Source organism: Erythranthe guttata, chromosome 10, assembly GCF_056151865.1.
Source record: "Erythranthe guttata isolate IM_541 chromosome 10, IM_541, whole genome shotgun sequence".
Classification (NCBI taxonomy): Eukaryota; Viridiplantae; Streptophyta; class Magnoliopsida; order Lamiales; family Phrymaceae; genus Erythranthe; species Erythranthe guttata.
In genome coordinates this window covers 15,048,724-15,065,000 of record NC_142542.1, presented here as the reverse complement: position 1 = coordinate 15,065,000, position 16,277 = coordinate 15,048,724, and the positions used below count along the sequence as shown (strand labels likewise).

General features: G+C 32.2%; 1 protein-coding gene across 1 annotated transcript; it reads right to left on the bottom strand.

The window, feature by feature from the left end:
- Nucleotides 1–11,371: 11,371 nt before the first annotated feature.
- LOC105971504 (F-box protein CPR1) lies at nucleotides 11,372–12,481 on the bottom strand. Its single transcript, XM_088824744.1, has one exon. It carries the CDS (start codon nucleotides 12,479–12,481, stop codon nucleotides 11,372–11,374), a length of 1,110 nt encoding a protein of 369 aa, XP_088680870.1.
- Between the last annotated feature and the right edge of the window lie 3,796 nt (nucleotides 12,482–16,277).

Below are 16,277 nucleotides of genomic sequence, written 5' to 3'. Positions count from 1 at the left end.
ATTATAATTTATTACTTTTTCATTATTTATTTGATACTTTAAACATACCACTTTCTAACAAACCTATTATTTTAATGTTTTTATCATTTAGCTTTCATGAATAGTAAATGGTATATATAGCATTTGTAGATGAACTTTTAACTTGTGAGCTAAAATATACCTCTCCCTTTGGAGTGAGTTTTTTCTTCCTCAAAAGCTATATTTGCTAAATTATTGTTTTTACCATCTCAAATTGTCTATGGTTGGAGATGCCCTAAAGATAAGTAAGGGTTAGTTATGGTAACATAGGTAAGTCGCAAAATTGTCTCTAATCTATGTAGCACGAAAACTTCAAATTCTTAACATATTCGCTTTTCGGACACGTTTCGTTCCGACACTCGAGCCGGACACCTTAAGGGCCATTTTGTAATTTCTAAAGGTCATACACAAGTTTGAATAACAAATTTTCAAATATTTTTTGTTGTTTCCCTAATTAATTACATCATTTAATAATCATTTGCAAATAGATAGTTGATATAATATTTATTTTGAATATATTTGTATGAAAATATATAAAAAAAATTACATATACATAAAAACTTATATATATGATTAAATAGCATATTTATAAATATACGCCTATAAATTTAATATTTATACGTTTCCCCCAGGTTCCTGTGTCCCCATTTTTTGCGACATGTTGTTTTCCTTTTTTTCTTTTTTTCCGTATAGCCGTTTTCGTGTTCGTGCTACATAGCTCGCAATCAATTCATGTTACTTAATAGTCATACAAAAATGAGTTCAATGTCTAGTATGATGTTCCCCTTGAACTCAACTGGAGTTAAGATTTTATATAAATTAATATATTATTTATTTAAAATAATATGAAAGTAAAACAAATAAATGTTATGTACCCCTAAATTCGAAAATATTTTGAACTAAGCTCAATTGAATTTAACATTTTTTTCTCTCATCTAAATCTCACATTTAATTAGTGAGATACCCCAGGACTTATGTGAGAAGAAAAAAATATCTTCACCAAACATAACCCTAAACCTATTTCCTTTATTGTCTTTTATTTTTCTCATATTATGCGGCGTTCTCTCTTTCCACTCCTTCTTTTCCTTTTCTCACACCCACGTTCTCCATCAAAACACAACTCACCGATGGAGACCACTCAGCCGCACACGGCGCCGACGCCAACTTCCGATTCTCCTTCCGAAGAGAAGACGAAAAAAGAGGAGAAATATCATTTTTTTAGACGTAACAATTTTCGTGCAGAGGCCATATCAGAAGATCTAACCGTCGGATCGAGTTGATACTTCTATATAGGATTCATAACACATCAATATATGTTCTGAAAGGTGGAGATCGGAACTAGAGTTCTCTAACTATAGATTGGATCTTAAAACAGTCACTGCTGATTTTTGTTATTGAATAATTCAAGGCAGCTATATTGGAAGCGTTTTTCATGCAATTGAACCGTTGGATGTGGCCGAAGTTCGGTCAGAGTATTTCGAGCATATATTTTAATATTATGTACGGAAGAGATTTAATTTGGTGCTTCCTAACTCCATATATAAATTGTGAAAGTATCACAATTTGGTGAGATTTTTTTCATTTTTTACTCTTCACTTTGAGAGATTTTTCATTTAAAATTTGCTCGGGTCATTTGTGTTTGATTTTGATATTCCAATTGTTGTTAATTGGACATTTTTTTTGAGAAGATGCAGTTTGAGCATTATTGCATATCCGATGAGGGAACTTTGGAATAAATGGTGGCAGTGGCTATGAAAGTGGAGCAACTTGCAAGCCACATGACAAGAATTAGTTTTTTTGTCATATACATACATAGTCACATGTGGTCACATCTGTAGTCATATTTAAGTTTTGTAATTTTTTCTGTCTGTTATGATTTCTCTTTTTTTTTCTTTTTCTGCAGATCTGAACATATGACAGTAGTCATATTCGAATATGTTTTATCTTCTCGTTTCAAGTTGACTTATAATAACAAGATTCAAATTGTGATTTTTTGTGTGGATGTTGATTGGATTGTTTTTGTAAATAATAGGCAATCTTCATTTTTTTTTTAATATAATTTGGTAAACATGGTTGTAGTACTACACGATATAATTGAAATTTTTAAATTGAAAATGTAAAAAACCGCAATATAAAGAAAGAATATGACTACAGTTGATATAGTCACATATAGTCATATTCAACTATAGTCATAATCGGCGTAGTAAACTTGTAGGGAAAAAAATTCAATTTTTTGTTATAACGCTAAATGCAGTTTGGAATTGATAAAATGCAGTCCAAAATTGCTAAATGCAGTCTACATAAGTACTGATGCAGAAAGTAAATGAGGGGTATTTTAAGTAAAAAAAAAAGGTTGGGTATTGCAAATGATAAATTTAGGTTTAGTTTCTCTATTTTTTAGCGGCCTGAGGAATTTATTGCTAAATGCCCCATTTTATTTATGTAATTAGTTTTACCAAATAATAAAAAATCCCGAATACTATGCATGCATTATTAATTGAACTTACCATTAAAGTATAAAATTTTATTTAAAATAATATTTATAAAAGATTCCATTCATAATTTTGTTTATTATATATGCAAGATAATAAAAATAAGGGTAAATTTCACTCTCCTATACTTTGGCTCGATATCATTTTACATCCTTCTATTCTTGATTGCATCAATTTGCCCCCCTATACTTGAAAATTTGTCTCAATGTGGTCCTCGCCATTAGTTTTCAGACATTTGACCTTAACACCGTTTGATCTAAGTCCGAAAATTACAAAAAAGCCACCCCTCCCAATTTAAATAATTATTAAAAAAATTTAAAAAATTAAAAATAAATTATGGTTGGGGTTCGTGGACTATGTTTTCTCTTTGTCGTCAATTTTTAATTATTATTATTATTATTTTGTTTTTTATAATAATTATTTAAACTCGGAGACGTGACGTTTTTGTAATTTCAGAGGTTAGATCAAACGGTGTTAAGGTCAAATGTCTGAAAACTAACGGCGAGGGCCACATTGAGACAATTTTTCAAGTACATGGGGCAAATCGATGCAATCGAGAGTAGAAGGGAATAAAGTGATACCGAGCCAAAGTACAAGGGTGGAAAGTGAAATTTACCCTAAAATAAAACAAAATAAACTAAATGAAATTACATATTTAATTATATTTTCTTTATTAGAAATAAAACTGATAGCACAACGAGGGCGTCACTGTATTAGGTGACGGAGAATGTCACGGGCCGTCCATTTTCAATAGATTGAAGGTGGCTTAATTAATTCATCCAACAAGCAAGCCCAATGAAAGATGGCTCATAGGCTGACATTTGTAGAGATACTTAGAGGATTCTAGAAGATCCTTTTTATATATTTGGTGGAAAATCATATGTAATGTTCTTAGCCATTAGATTAAGATGATCACCATTGTTCCTTGAGAAGGTGGACTTGTATAAATAGGGGTATATCATTTATTTGCAATCATCTACGAATCCATGCACTCAAGAACTCTTTAGCTTTCTCCAACATTTATGTTCTTTCTTAAATACTACTATGGATTAAATCTTTGAACTCTTAGAATTATATTAAACATTTGTAATGATTTATAGTACTGATTATCGTTTTAATTCAAAAGATGAAAAGGAAAATCAAAACTATAAATGTAAGAAGTACAACTTGTGTAAAGCAAGAAGAAACAAGTGAGTGAGTTTGCATATCATGTACAAAATACCAAAAGTACAAAAAAACACAAGTGAGTTTGCACTTGCAGGAACTCATGACTTTTTTTGGGTACCGATCTGTTAGTGGTGATACCTACACGCAAGTGTACGTATCGTACAAGTAATAAAGTGAATTTTTAACTTCAAGTATCGATCCCACAGAGAATATTTAATTATCTAATCCTAGACGCTAAATCCTACCAATTGTTATGAAGCCCACCATACACACGAAAGATAATTAATAAACTAAATTAAACTAAAGCAATTAAGCAAATTAAAAGGACAAAAGCAAAAAAGCAATGTGAAAATTAATCAGAGAAAACAAGCCTAGGATTTTATTCTTCTCCCTATGAGATTATTAATTCCTCAATTCCTTCAATTATGCAAGTTATTAACTCGTATTATTAACCTGAAATGCTAAATTAATCATAACCCGCTTCGGCGTGTATTACCATTCTAATACTCTAGATTCAATTACTGTATTCCTACACAATTAATTCTAAAACACAACATTAAGCACAAATATCAATAATGGCTAACTAAGAGATTATATATTCATATGTTAATACCACAAAGACTCTTCTACCACAGTTCTAATTATTAACCCGATCTTCCAATTCATGCGATTAACAATAACATAAAAGCACATAAAGTGATCACCAGTTTCATGAACTTAATAAAACAAGTAGAAGAAATAATCCGGAATTAAAACTTGCATAAAATCATAGAATTAGGTTCATACATCCCATATAGGGTTCGAAATAAAATCCTAGAAACTAAAGACTTAGCTACTCGTGATTCTTATGATAAAGAAAATAAAATAAATAAATTAAATAAGAAAAACTATGCTTGAGTCTTCGTTGATCTTCGTTCCTCGCGTTTTGTGGTGTAAAATTTCGTCCTTATGGTGTAGAGACTTGTTGCTTTTATAGGCTTTTTTTGATAAGGAAGTAGTGGAAACCTAATAGGAATCAATTTCCGCCACTTTCCCCCATCAGGATTTGTTCTTCGATTTTCGCCATGTTGGAGTCCGAATTGTGGAATATTGCGTGAATAAGAATTGTAGCCCTTGAAATCAGATTTCCAATGCCGCCACAATCAGCTGATTTGGAGTTCGTATGAGAGAGATATGCTCGAAATGGTGGACACTGCCAAAGCTGTGGCGAGATTCCTTCTTCCAATTTGATTTATTTCCTTATTTGCAAATTTTTCCTTTCTTTTTGATATTTTTTCCTTCATGGACACCTAATTCCCGTTTTTTTACCTATAAACCACAAAATCAATCAATTAAAGTACAAATATAATTAAATCTAAACAAAAGATACACGTAAAGTAAACGTATTGAGCGTAAAATCTACACTCAACACCATCCCCTGCTTTAGCGCTTTTCTATTTCTTGGCAAGCCTTAGGTTGTTTTGGCTCACCTCGTATGAGGCGTTTTATGTTACTTTCTAAACGCGATCGAGTGGTTGATGAATCCGGTCGTGTCAGATATGAGACTTACTTACTGTTGGAACCACGGCTGCACTTTGACGATTGATCACCGAATTGGCGGTTTGAAACTTGTCATCTATTTGCTCTCTCTTTTCTTAGTTGATAATTAGCTGCAATAATATACTCAATATAATGGAGATAGGCAAGGTGAGGCGCGGACTAGGTCGCTCTCTTAAGACGAATTTCACGACCCCTTCTCTAATGAGGTGCAAAAAGGTTCCGATCGTGTCGCCTATGGGATACAACAACCCAGCCTATCTCTCCGCTGTAACTTCACCGAAATTGCACGTTCGAGTGAAGTAGAAGCTTACACCCGACACACAACAAGAGCTCTAAATATATGTATATAGTATAGAAGAAAAGTGTTTCTTTTTCTCTTCACTCTCTTTTCTCCTACCTTTACAAAGCTACAAAAGTCCCCTTTATATAGTATACATTATAAGCACCATAAAACCTCTATTTAATATAGAATTAAAGGAAAATATTGAGGTTTTATGAGACAAAATAATGTCTTTGGAAGTTTCAAAATATTGTTCTAAATGACCTCATAAATTGGTCAAATAAAATATTTAATAAAATACTATTTTTATTAAAAATCCCAACAATCCCCCACTATTTTTAATAAAAATAAGAATAATAATAATACTTGAGCTCTTGCGGAATATTATGCATAATGAAAGTGGACAATGCCTTCAAACCTTCACTTAGTACAATATGTTTCCCGTACTAGAATCAAAGTGGACTTAGCCTTCAAACAGTGACCCTTGGGGCACGTAGAATCATATTGCACACATAATACTCAAAGTGTCCCGATCGAAGCTTCTAAAGCCAGCACGTTAACGGCCATGTGCTTTACCCCATTTCTCGTGAGAGCTCTAGAGAACAGCCTATAATTCTCATAGGAAGCGGCCCCACTTCCACACTCACAAGGTGAATTTTATCAAGGATGTTTACGTAACTCCAACACCCCACCCATGCGGGCTATAAAATTCATTAAGAGATCAAAGTCTCAACCTCACAGTTCGTTACGAGCTTTATTAGTGCACACGCATCATAGGGATGGATAATAAAAATGTGCACTTTTATCTCAATCAAGTTGCTTTCAGATTCGTTTTTCTTCGCCTAGTTCGTAGGATCTCTAACCCCTAGGCGGTAGTATCCTCATCAACAACTTTACAAAATATATTAGGCTTTAACCCAATCCCCCTCAATGCATTTCAGATTATTTCTGAAATAATGTGAAATATAATTTCACAATTTTAGTCCCATAGACTTTATGGTTTATTAACCATTATAATTTCACATAAATTTTCACGTGAATTTTCACATAGATTCACAGTACTGTATTTTCTTTTAATGGTTCCGGATTCCATTAAAAGATTCTCGCAATATGTCAACTGCAGTTTTTCAATCTCATTTATCAAAGCACAAAGCATTTGATTTTTCTCAATCATATTTATCAAAGCACAAAGCATTGATCTATCCCACATCGAGATTTTATATATCACATTAGGCATCATCGACCTCTTCACAGGTTAATGTCAAAACAATCAATCAAAATTGATATGAATTTTGACTTTTAAATTATCAACATATAGTCATTCGCACAAGGTGATAAATATGATCAACAATATTGAAAACTTTCAAAAAACGTTTCACTCCACAAATCACAAATTTATTTTCGCAAATTAATATCTACTCTTAGGCCTTTCTAAATAACATCGATGTCACATATATGCAAAATTAGGCCTCTAAAAACTACTTGCAGATTCAAGATTGCAAATAAAGCATAATTTATCACATTATCATTATAAAAATCTTGCACTCACAAGATGAGCAATTAAACATAGAACAAGTCAAGTTCAACTAATGTAACATGCTCATATAGGTAGACAATAAAACCCCCACTATTTCTTAATATTTAAACAATACATAAAATATTTAATCATGCTCTCTAAAACCCCCACTGCATCAAATATTCAAACACATGCATCATGAATTAACTTCAAAATATAATGTATCATGCTCATTTTCACAATTTGAAAAAACTACTATTACCCCCATTATTTCTGCATTTAAATAAATTATTCATAGAAAAAATTTCACACTAATAATCCTACTACTTCTCAAAATATTTTCCATATAGAAAATGTCTCATGACTAAACAAAATTATTCTCTACGAATCAGCGGCAATTTAGCATGCTCACATATATTTCCAACTCCCATTTTCAACAGATAAGCGCATGCAAAATTAAATCTTATGTTTTTTTTTTTCCTTTTCTGTACAAAACATGCTTTATCTATATTGAATTTATCATAAATTGCAGCAATAGCTTGTAAACTTCTGTATATGCATCGCAATATGTATATGAACGTTAATGCTTCAAATATATTCAACACAGTCAAAACATGCATTTAGTTTCACTATATAACGGCTGAATTAATGTGTCATGTGAAGCTCTCAATACAAAAAAATATTAATTACCCAATTATAATTATGAATTCTTAATACTAATTGAATAGGTAATCAGTTCTCAACGTTCAAATAAGTAATAATCCTTCATAAGTCTAATAGAAGCAAAACGTTTCAATGAAGAAAAACATACTCAAAAGCCAAACGTACAAGTTGAATGAACCAAATTTTAAACTCATGTTGTCATGCGCATATGCAGATTGCATTCACATATGATAGGTCCTCTAAACATTTCGATGTATGAATACATACAGTGTTGCAATTATATACTCATCCTATTCCAAGAATATAATATAATAATATTGATAATAAATTAAAAATAACATGCCCAACATAGAAGCACGAATGCACATGCTTGTTTATACTCATCCAATTTCAAATTATTTATGATTCTGAATCATATTAAAGTTTCCTACTATTGTTCATCACACATTTTATCATGCAATATTATTATACTATATTAAAACAAAAACATCATAAAGAATGTGGACACGGAGAATATACCTGATTCGATAATTTTCAATTACGAATTCTTTCGATACCTCAAAAACGCGCACAATTTGGCAGCTGCAGCAGTGCTCAGTATTTGGCGCATATCTCTCTCGTTCGATGTCTGATTTCAGTGATTCAAGATGTTTCGGACAGCCAACAGAAATGCCTACAGCTTTCGTGTTTTACACATTCTCAAATTCGGATGTTAGTAGGTCCGAAACTGACCTCAAAGTACAAATTCGTGAATTGTACATAGATTCACCTACAACAAAAATAAGATCGTTAATTTTTCGTTAAATTAAAATAACAATAAAATATAATTTATCATCTCCCTTTTTATCATCAAGAGCCTATTTTGGATCATCGTCACAGCTCATCTTTATGGGATCAAAAATTCGTCTTAAATTGTTGGAACCACGGCTGCACTTTGACGATTGATCACCGAATTGGCGGTTTGAAACTTGTCATCTATTTGCTCTCTCTTTTCTTAGTTGATAATTAGCTGCAATAATATACTCAATATAATGGAGATAGGCAAGGTGAGGCGCGGACTAGGTCGCTCTCTTAAGACGAATTTCACGACCCCTTCTCTAATGAGGTGCAAAAAGGTTCCGATCGTGTCGCCTATGGGATACAACAACCCAGCCTATCTCTCCGCTGTAACTTCACCGAAATTGCACGTTCGAGTGAAGTAGAAGCTTACACCCGACACACAACAAGAGCTCTAAATATATGTATATAGTATAGAAGAAAAGTGTTTCTTTTTCTCTTCACTCTCTTTTCTCCTACCTTTACAAAGCTACAAAAGTCCCCTTTATATAGTATACATTATAAGCACCATAAAACCTCTATTTAATATAGAATTAAAGGAAAATATTGAGGTTTTATGAGACAAAATAATGTCTTTGGAAGTTTCAAAATATTGTTCTAAATGACCTCATAAATTGGTCAAATAAAATATTTAATAAAATACTATTTTTATTAAAAATCCCAACACTTACAACCACCCAAAGTTATTTTTCAATCTCATATTTCAGAGATGTGGATAAATTCCTTACAATAAAAATATTTTTTATTAAGTAACTAATGCATACCAAAGTGGCGAACCCTCTGAAGTGATTCAAAATCTCAGCCATTATATAATGGAAGCAAAATCACTAATTAAATTGGGATATTAATTATCTAGAGATTAAGGAGGAACTAAGTAATTGTTTGATAATGAAAATGTAACATAGTTTCATTTTGGGTTAATTTAACTACCTCCCATTTACTAATATACAATCTTCACTTACATCCGTTCTACTATCAAAACCTCCCCATTGAACTACATCTCATGCCAACCATACATTTTTCTTTTAAACCAAGTTTATTCCTCTTTATTTTAATAAAAAAAATGACTCTTCTATTTCATTATTTTGCAAACCCGAACCTTTTAATTTTATATTAAAAATATCCTCGTATTTTTAGTTTATACTAAGATTTATTTTCTATCATTGTTTTAAATTTTCTTCGTCCTAATTTTCTTAAACACATTTATTCTAAAGACAAATAAAGTATAAAGTATAAACTAACATAAAAAATTAGAGTGAAAAAAATTGTCACTAAATGTGTTTTCTATAATTTATTCGATAAGCTTTGAATTGAAACTTACTATTTTAAATTATATTACACGCCTTAAATTTAATTTTGTTACTACATAATATAAATTTATCATGGCGTATAATTTTGATGAATAACTTCAGTAATTAAAACGAACAGTTAAAATAATAGAAGTATATTCTTGTTGAAAATAAAGATGGAGACATTTGACTTAAAACTTAAAAGAATGGTATAATAATTGTAACATATTAATTAAGGGGGTAACTGAATGTTTTGATAGTATAGAGCACGTAACTGAAGGTTTCATATTAAGGCATGGAAGGTAAATGAAATTAACCCTTTCAATTTTTTTCTTTCAATTTTTTTAGAGAGTATTATAGTTTCATTTGATTAGTGACGAAACAATTATTTTATTTACTGTGGTTAAACACATACCAAATGTGCTAGCAAAATAAGTTAAATAATAACCTCAAGGTTATTCCGTTTCACGCATCCCTCGCTTCCACCAAAACAACAGGTTGTCCAAGTACTAAACATCATCCTCACTCGACCAAAGTGGATCTGAACGAGACCAAACATCGGTGATTGTTACAGCGTGCTTATACCTGCAAGGATAAAAAATTCCTCGTCATTTGGCACAGAAGGATGTAGATAAATTATCAAATAGTCGAGTATGAACATGTTCAGCTGTGTGTATAAATTGAAAGATTAATGCCCTTATAAGGGGCAAATTTCTATATCTCGCTGCATTTCATCATTAAGATGATCAACTTGGCGACCGAGACTGTATTCAATCAACATAAGCATTTCATCATTGCTCTATTAGAGATCAATTCATACATGCCTGCACAAATGATGCAACAACAACAAAAAAAAAACAAAAGAAAAAGGAAACCGAAAATTGGACAATATTAGAGTATAATTCAGGTTCTTACTATCTCACCGGTATCGAATATCAACAACTAATGCGGAAACTGAAGAAAATAAGGGCCATAATTTACATTTTGCTACTAGGCTAAAACATCTTACAATTAAAAAAAAATAATAATGATAAATCTCTAGTTAAATACAAAATCACGAAATGAAATAAAATCCCCACTTACTGACCTAAGATTCTCCCCAATTCACATAGGAAAGACAATTTATGTAATAAGAATAATGCTCAGTTCTAAAAAAATAAAATCATATTAGCTGAGGCTCTCATCCTTAGATGATTACCAAGCAAAACAATTGTCTTTTCACACGATAAACAAGCTTTCAGATTTTGGAAAATAAGCTAAACATAAGAGGGTGTTTGGCTAAGCTTATAAAATGTTAAAAGGAGCTTATAAGATGTTTTAGAACTTATAAGCTCTTCCAAAGTGTTTGGTAATTTTTTTTAAAAAGATCTTAATTTTTTTTAAATAAGTTGTTGGAGAGCAAATAAGAACTTTTTAAAAATTATTCCTAAAAATTAAGATGTTACAGCTTATCAGCTCTTAAAACATCTTATCAAACCTAAGAACTTATCAGCTGTTTAAAATAAGCTTAGCCAAACACCCACTTAATTTAATCATCCATAGAGAAAAAAAGTGATAGCTCGAGTAAGTTTCACCTAGTATTAGCCGTCTTCTTCCTCTTCCTCTTCGTTCCGGCACTACTTTTCACTTCAACGGCATAACTTTCATCGAGCGGAAGAATGCTTCCCGGGAAAAACTGACAAGAGAAAAATTCCGGAAGCCCATCAATGGTAACATTCTTCGCAGAATTTCTCTCGATATCAAACATAAAAAACCCGCTATCGTGCAGCAGAAAAACCTGACCTTTGCTCTTTAAATAAGCAATAGGTCTGAGATTCCACCTAGTACCACTACCATATCCTTCCCCAAACGAAAACAGCTTCACCCACTCACAATCTTTCGTCACCCATCCATCGATGTGATTCATCATGTAGTAGCAGCTAAGAACTAAGCATCCACCCAAAGCATCTACACGCGTTTCTAAAGGTTTCCCTAAATCAGGAGGCAGAGGAAGTTTGTCGTAATTCTCGGTTTCGAGATTCAGAGCAATTATGAAATCCCATGATCTCCAGTACAATGCTCCATTCAGATAAACCCCGGGGCTAAGCCGTGGGAAATCAGTAGGGCAGTCATTAATCACCTTCCAAAATCCCGATCTCAGACTATAAACGCAAGTTCGGTACACAATTTTACCGTGGCGAAGAATTTCGTCTATCCGAACAACTTTGTAGTCGTCGGAGGCCGAACAATACCCAAGCCCAGTCCCGATCAATCGTGAATCGTGATCGAATTCCGACACCTCTTGGAAATCTTGCATTGCCGGGTTGAATATTGCCCAAATTTTATCCACGTCGTAGTGGGAAAGCAGCATCAGGCCATTGCAGGAGGCAACCGGCAGAGCAGGCAAACGAGGGACGCCTGTGCGGTACAATGTCTTCAGAGGCATTACGTCGATCACTTGGTGGGCATCGTTGTTGTAGTCGAGGGAGTCGAGGGATAAAGAGAAGAGGCGAGTGCCGGTTGAGTTTGTGATGACGAGAGTGGTGAAGGAGGAGGATTGGTTGGTGGCGTGGGATCTGATGAAGGAAGCATCGCCGATGATTGCGCGCCACGCCTTGCACACGGTGCTGAAGCGGAGGAGAGACTCGGCGGGAACTCGGAGGAGTATTTTGCGGAAGAGTTCGGAGGGAATGTCGGACATTTTTTGGAGGAGAGCAAAAGGGTTCGCAATGCAGAGTGGAGACGATGAGTACATATATAGGGTTTGGGAATTCAATTCTTCTCTGCATCGGTTACAAAGAAAAGTGTTTGATGGGATGTGTATACAGACAAGTTGCAGGAAAACTGCAAAAGCTTTTGACTTGCAAGGCCATGTGCATGTCATAAAAAGTACTCTTTCCCTCCAAATTATTCAAAATTGGGCGAATGGCAAGCAAGGGAATTAATGCAGATAGGCACAAATAAAAAAGAGTCTTGCAAATATACCAATCCTCATGTTTTTTGTTTAAAATATGTCCATAATATTATTTTTATCAATTCCATCTATTATACTCTAACTTCATTAATATTACATATTAACCCCATATTTTAACAATTATATCACATTAACCCCCATTTGCATTTTTTTTTTTAATTTCTGAAAGTAATTTGTTTCTAAGATAAAAAAATTCCCGCCAGATTCCGGTGTTGACTTTTTTTTAAGACTGTTTTTTATCTGAATTTTTTTTCAGGTCGATCTCCGGCATTGACTTTTTTTTTTCCCTCTCTAAATTACTGTGTTAGCAACAAAATTATTGTCTGAGATAGTAATATTGAATACCAAAACAGTAATATTACTACTATTACTGTCCTAAATAGTAATATTATTGCATGAGACAGTAATATTACGGTCGGAGACAGTGATATTACAGTCGAAGATAGCAAAATTACAGGGCAAGACAATAAAAATAATTAATACAGTAATATTATTGTCTCAAACAGTTAAATTACTGTCGATACATAATATAGCTGGCCAAGACATTAATATTAATAAAAAAAATATTTAAGAAAAATTAAGTTTTCAGAAAAGAAAAAAAAAAAATCAACGCCAGAGACCGGCGATGGCGATCAACATTGGGGTCAAAATTGGTTAATAGGTGAATTTGACAGGTAAATCATGAAATTGAAGTTGTATTAGAGCCCGTTTAATTAAACTTATTTAAAACATCTTATAAGTTCCTACATCTGATAAGATGTTTTAGGAGCTGATAAGCTGTTAGATCTTATCTTAAAAATTATTTTTAAGGTATTTGGATATGTAGCTTATAAGTTATCTTTAGTTTTTAAAAGTTGTTCAGGTGTTTGAAAATAAAAAGTCTGTTTATTGCTATAATGACAAAAAAATACATGACGCCATTATAACTGTTAAATTTATTTGACTCAAATACTTTTATTCCTAGAATATTATTATAATCTTTACAAATTAATTTTTCAAATATAAAATAATAATATAAAATTATAAATAAATTAATATAATTTTTTATGTATATTGATATGATATTTGACTATCTTTAATAAGAAAATGAAGTGTAATAAAATATTTTATGAAAGAGGTTTGTGGAAGTTTTATTTTTTTTTGTCCCATGAATATATTAATATAAAATAAAGGTCGTAAAAGAAATATTTTTTTTTTAATGATAGATAAAACTAATATAATTTATTATTGAGATAATTAGAATATTCGGGTATTTTTATATACATATAAAATATAAATAGAGAATAATTTTTTTACAATTATTATGACCATTATGATAATTATATTTTAACTAATTATTAATCTTGATTACAAGAATCCGTTGTTTTGATAAAATATAAATGTTAGGGGCTTTAAGATATGCATCCCTAGTGGGAAACTTATAACATGCTACACTCAAGCCTATAAAAACATTAGCCTCGCATCCTTTTGTGAAATTGTGCCTATAAATTATAATACCCTTACGGTAATATTAACGCCGTTTATTTCGTTATTTGGCAAGATGAAATTAAATCCCACCAATCTCGCTATTAGTAATCTCTAAGATCCTAATTTTCCAAAATCCCACATTAACCGTATCATAATTCAACCCCCCGCCCTCCACCGCCTCAGATTAGGGCCCCGTTCCTCTCGTTCTCTACTGCAAATCGGCGGCGAGCACCCTCATAGCAGCATAAAAAATCAAATTATCGGCGTCGTTTACTCCTATGGATATTTACTACAAGTAACATATTGAGTCTGTTTTGGTTTGTTTGATTTTATTTAAAATAAAAAATTAGGATTTTTACAAAATCAAATGCGCAGGGGAGATGCGGTTGAAGGGGCAGCAGGACATATATGCGCTAGATCCTGGTACGATTGAACACATGTATATTTTGTTGTTTGCTTTTGTCTAAATCTTTAGGTAACTATGAATTCCACCCACAAAAAAAAATGTATGGGCGCGTAAAATATTTTTGTAGTATGATTTTGTAATTCGTTATTTGGTAACCGTAGTCTTCTGCATTTTTTTGCTGACGTGTGAGTGTTGTTGTATATTATGTCAGGGTTCTGTTTTGTGTGATTATTGCTAGTTGGTGTACATAGACTATATATTTTTATAGTAGTCTGTAGACTAACAATTGCATTTATATGGTAGTTTATGAATTGATACTTGTATTTCTATAGTAGTTTATAAACTGACAATTGTATATATTTTGTTGTAGTTATGTTGTTGTGTGATTCATTCTTTGTTGCTGACCGATGTTGCTGACCTATGAATTAGTTGATATTATATGATTGTCTATGTAATTGATATAGCTGACCACCAAATGGTGCATCACCTAACTGGAATCAATTGGTAATGTGAACAAATATACATATTTTGTGCATTCACAATGTGAAAGAGATGATATATAGCTGCATGTTTAGCTTATTTGTAAGTTTATTGTTAATGAAAAGTGTACATAATCTCTATAGGCATATGTAACTATCTGTATAATCTATGTAGTACTGTGGTATTCTATGGGTACTGTGATAGTCTATGTTTGTCTGTCAATTAGAAATATTCAAATTTCTTAATAAAAAGCTACTGATTCTACCATTGAATGGTATGTGTATTTTTTTTATCACCACCCACACATTTAGCTTTCATGACAAATAAATATGGTTTGTTACATTTGCAAGAGAGGCTATGAATGTTGCGCGAAAAACGTGAAATAAAGGTGGTTACATGTTTCAATTCAGGTCTAACTTGATGTATACCATGACTTTCTTCGAATTATGTACATTGATACTTTAAATTCTATAAATAAAACACAGAAAACATATGTGGAAAAAACTGCACAAGTCACGGGGCTATCAGAGATTTCAATCGACAAACCGTTGACAGTTGAAATTAGTCCGCAACAGAAAGCTAGTTCCAACGATTGTGGTGTAATGGTGCTCTACATCATTAGGGAATATTTTATTCAGATGCCATTGGATATCAAAGAAGCAGATGATGATATTACATATATGAAAAAGAACATTGTAGAACATCTTTTGAACTACAAGATCAATTGAGCAATACAGTAGTCTCATTTTGTTTGTCTTGTGTACACAACTCCGTTTAGGCAAATGACATTTGAATTGTTGCCATGTAAACATAACTATGGTTATTAACTCTAGTTTTTTGGTAAAATATTCGAAACAAGTTGGTCGTTATTGACACTATGTCCTATCTATATATTATTATTTTTATTTTGGATAAGTACCTTTAGTCATAGTTCAACATAGTTTTTTTTATACATTTGATTTCATTCATTGCTTTACAGGAAATGAATGTATACCAACTAAAGATTATTGTACACAAACTGGTATTCATATCACAAATGTTGAACTATACTATAATATAATGTATTCATCTATGCTATCCTACAGATTACTGAAAATACTTTGTATTTGCACAATGAGTGATAAAAGTGCACCATCCCTGGGAGAATACAGTACTGGAAGATGATTTCAA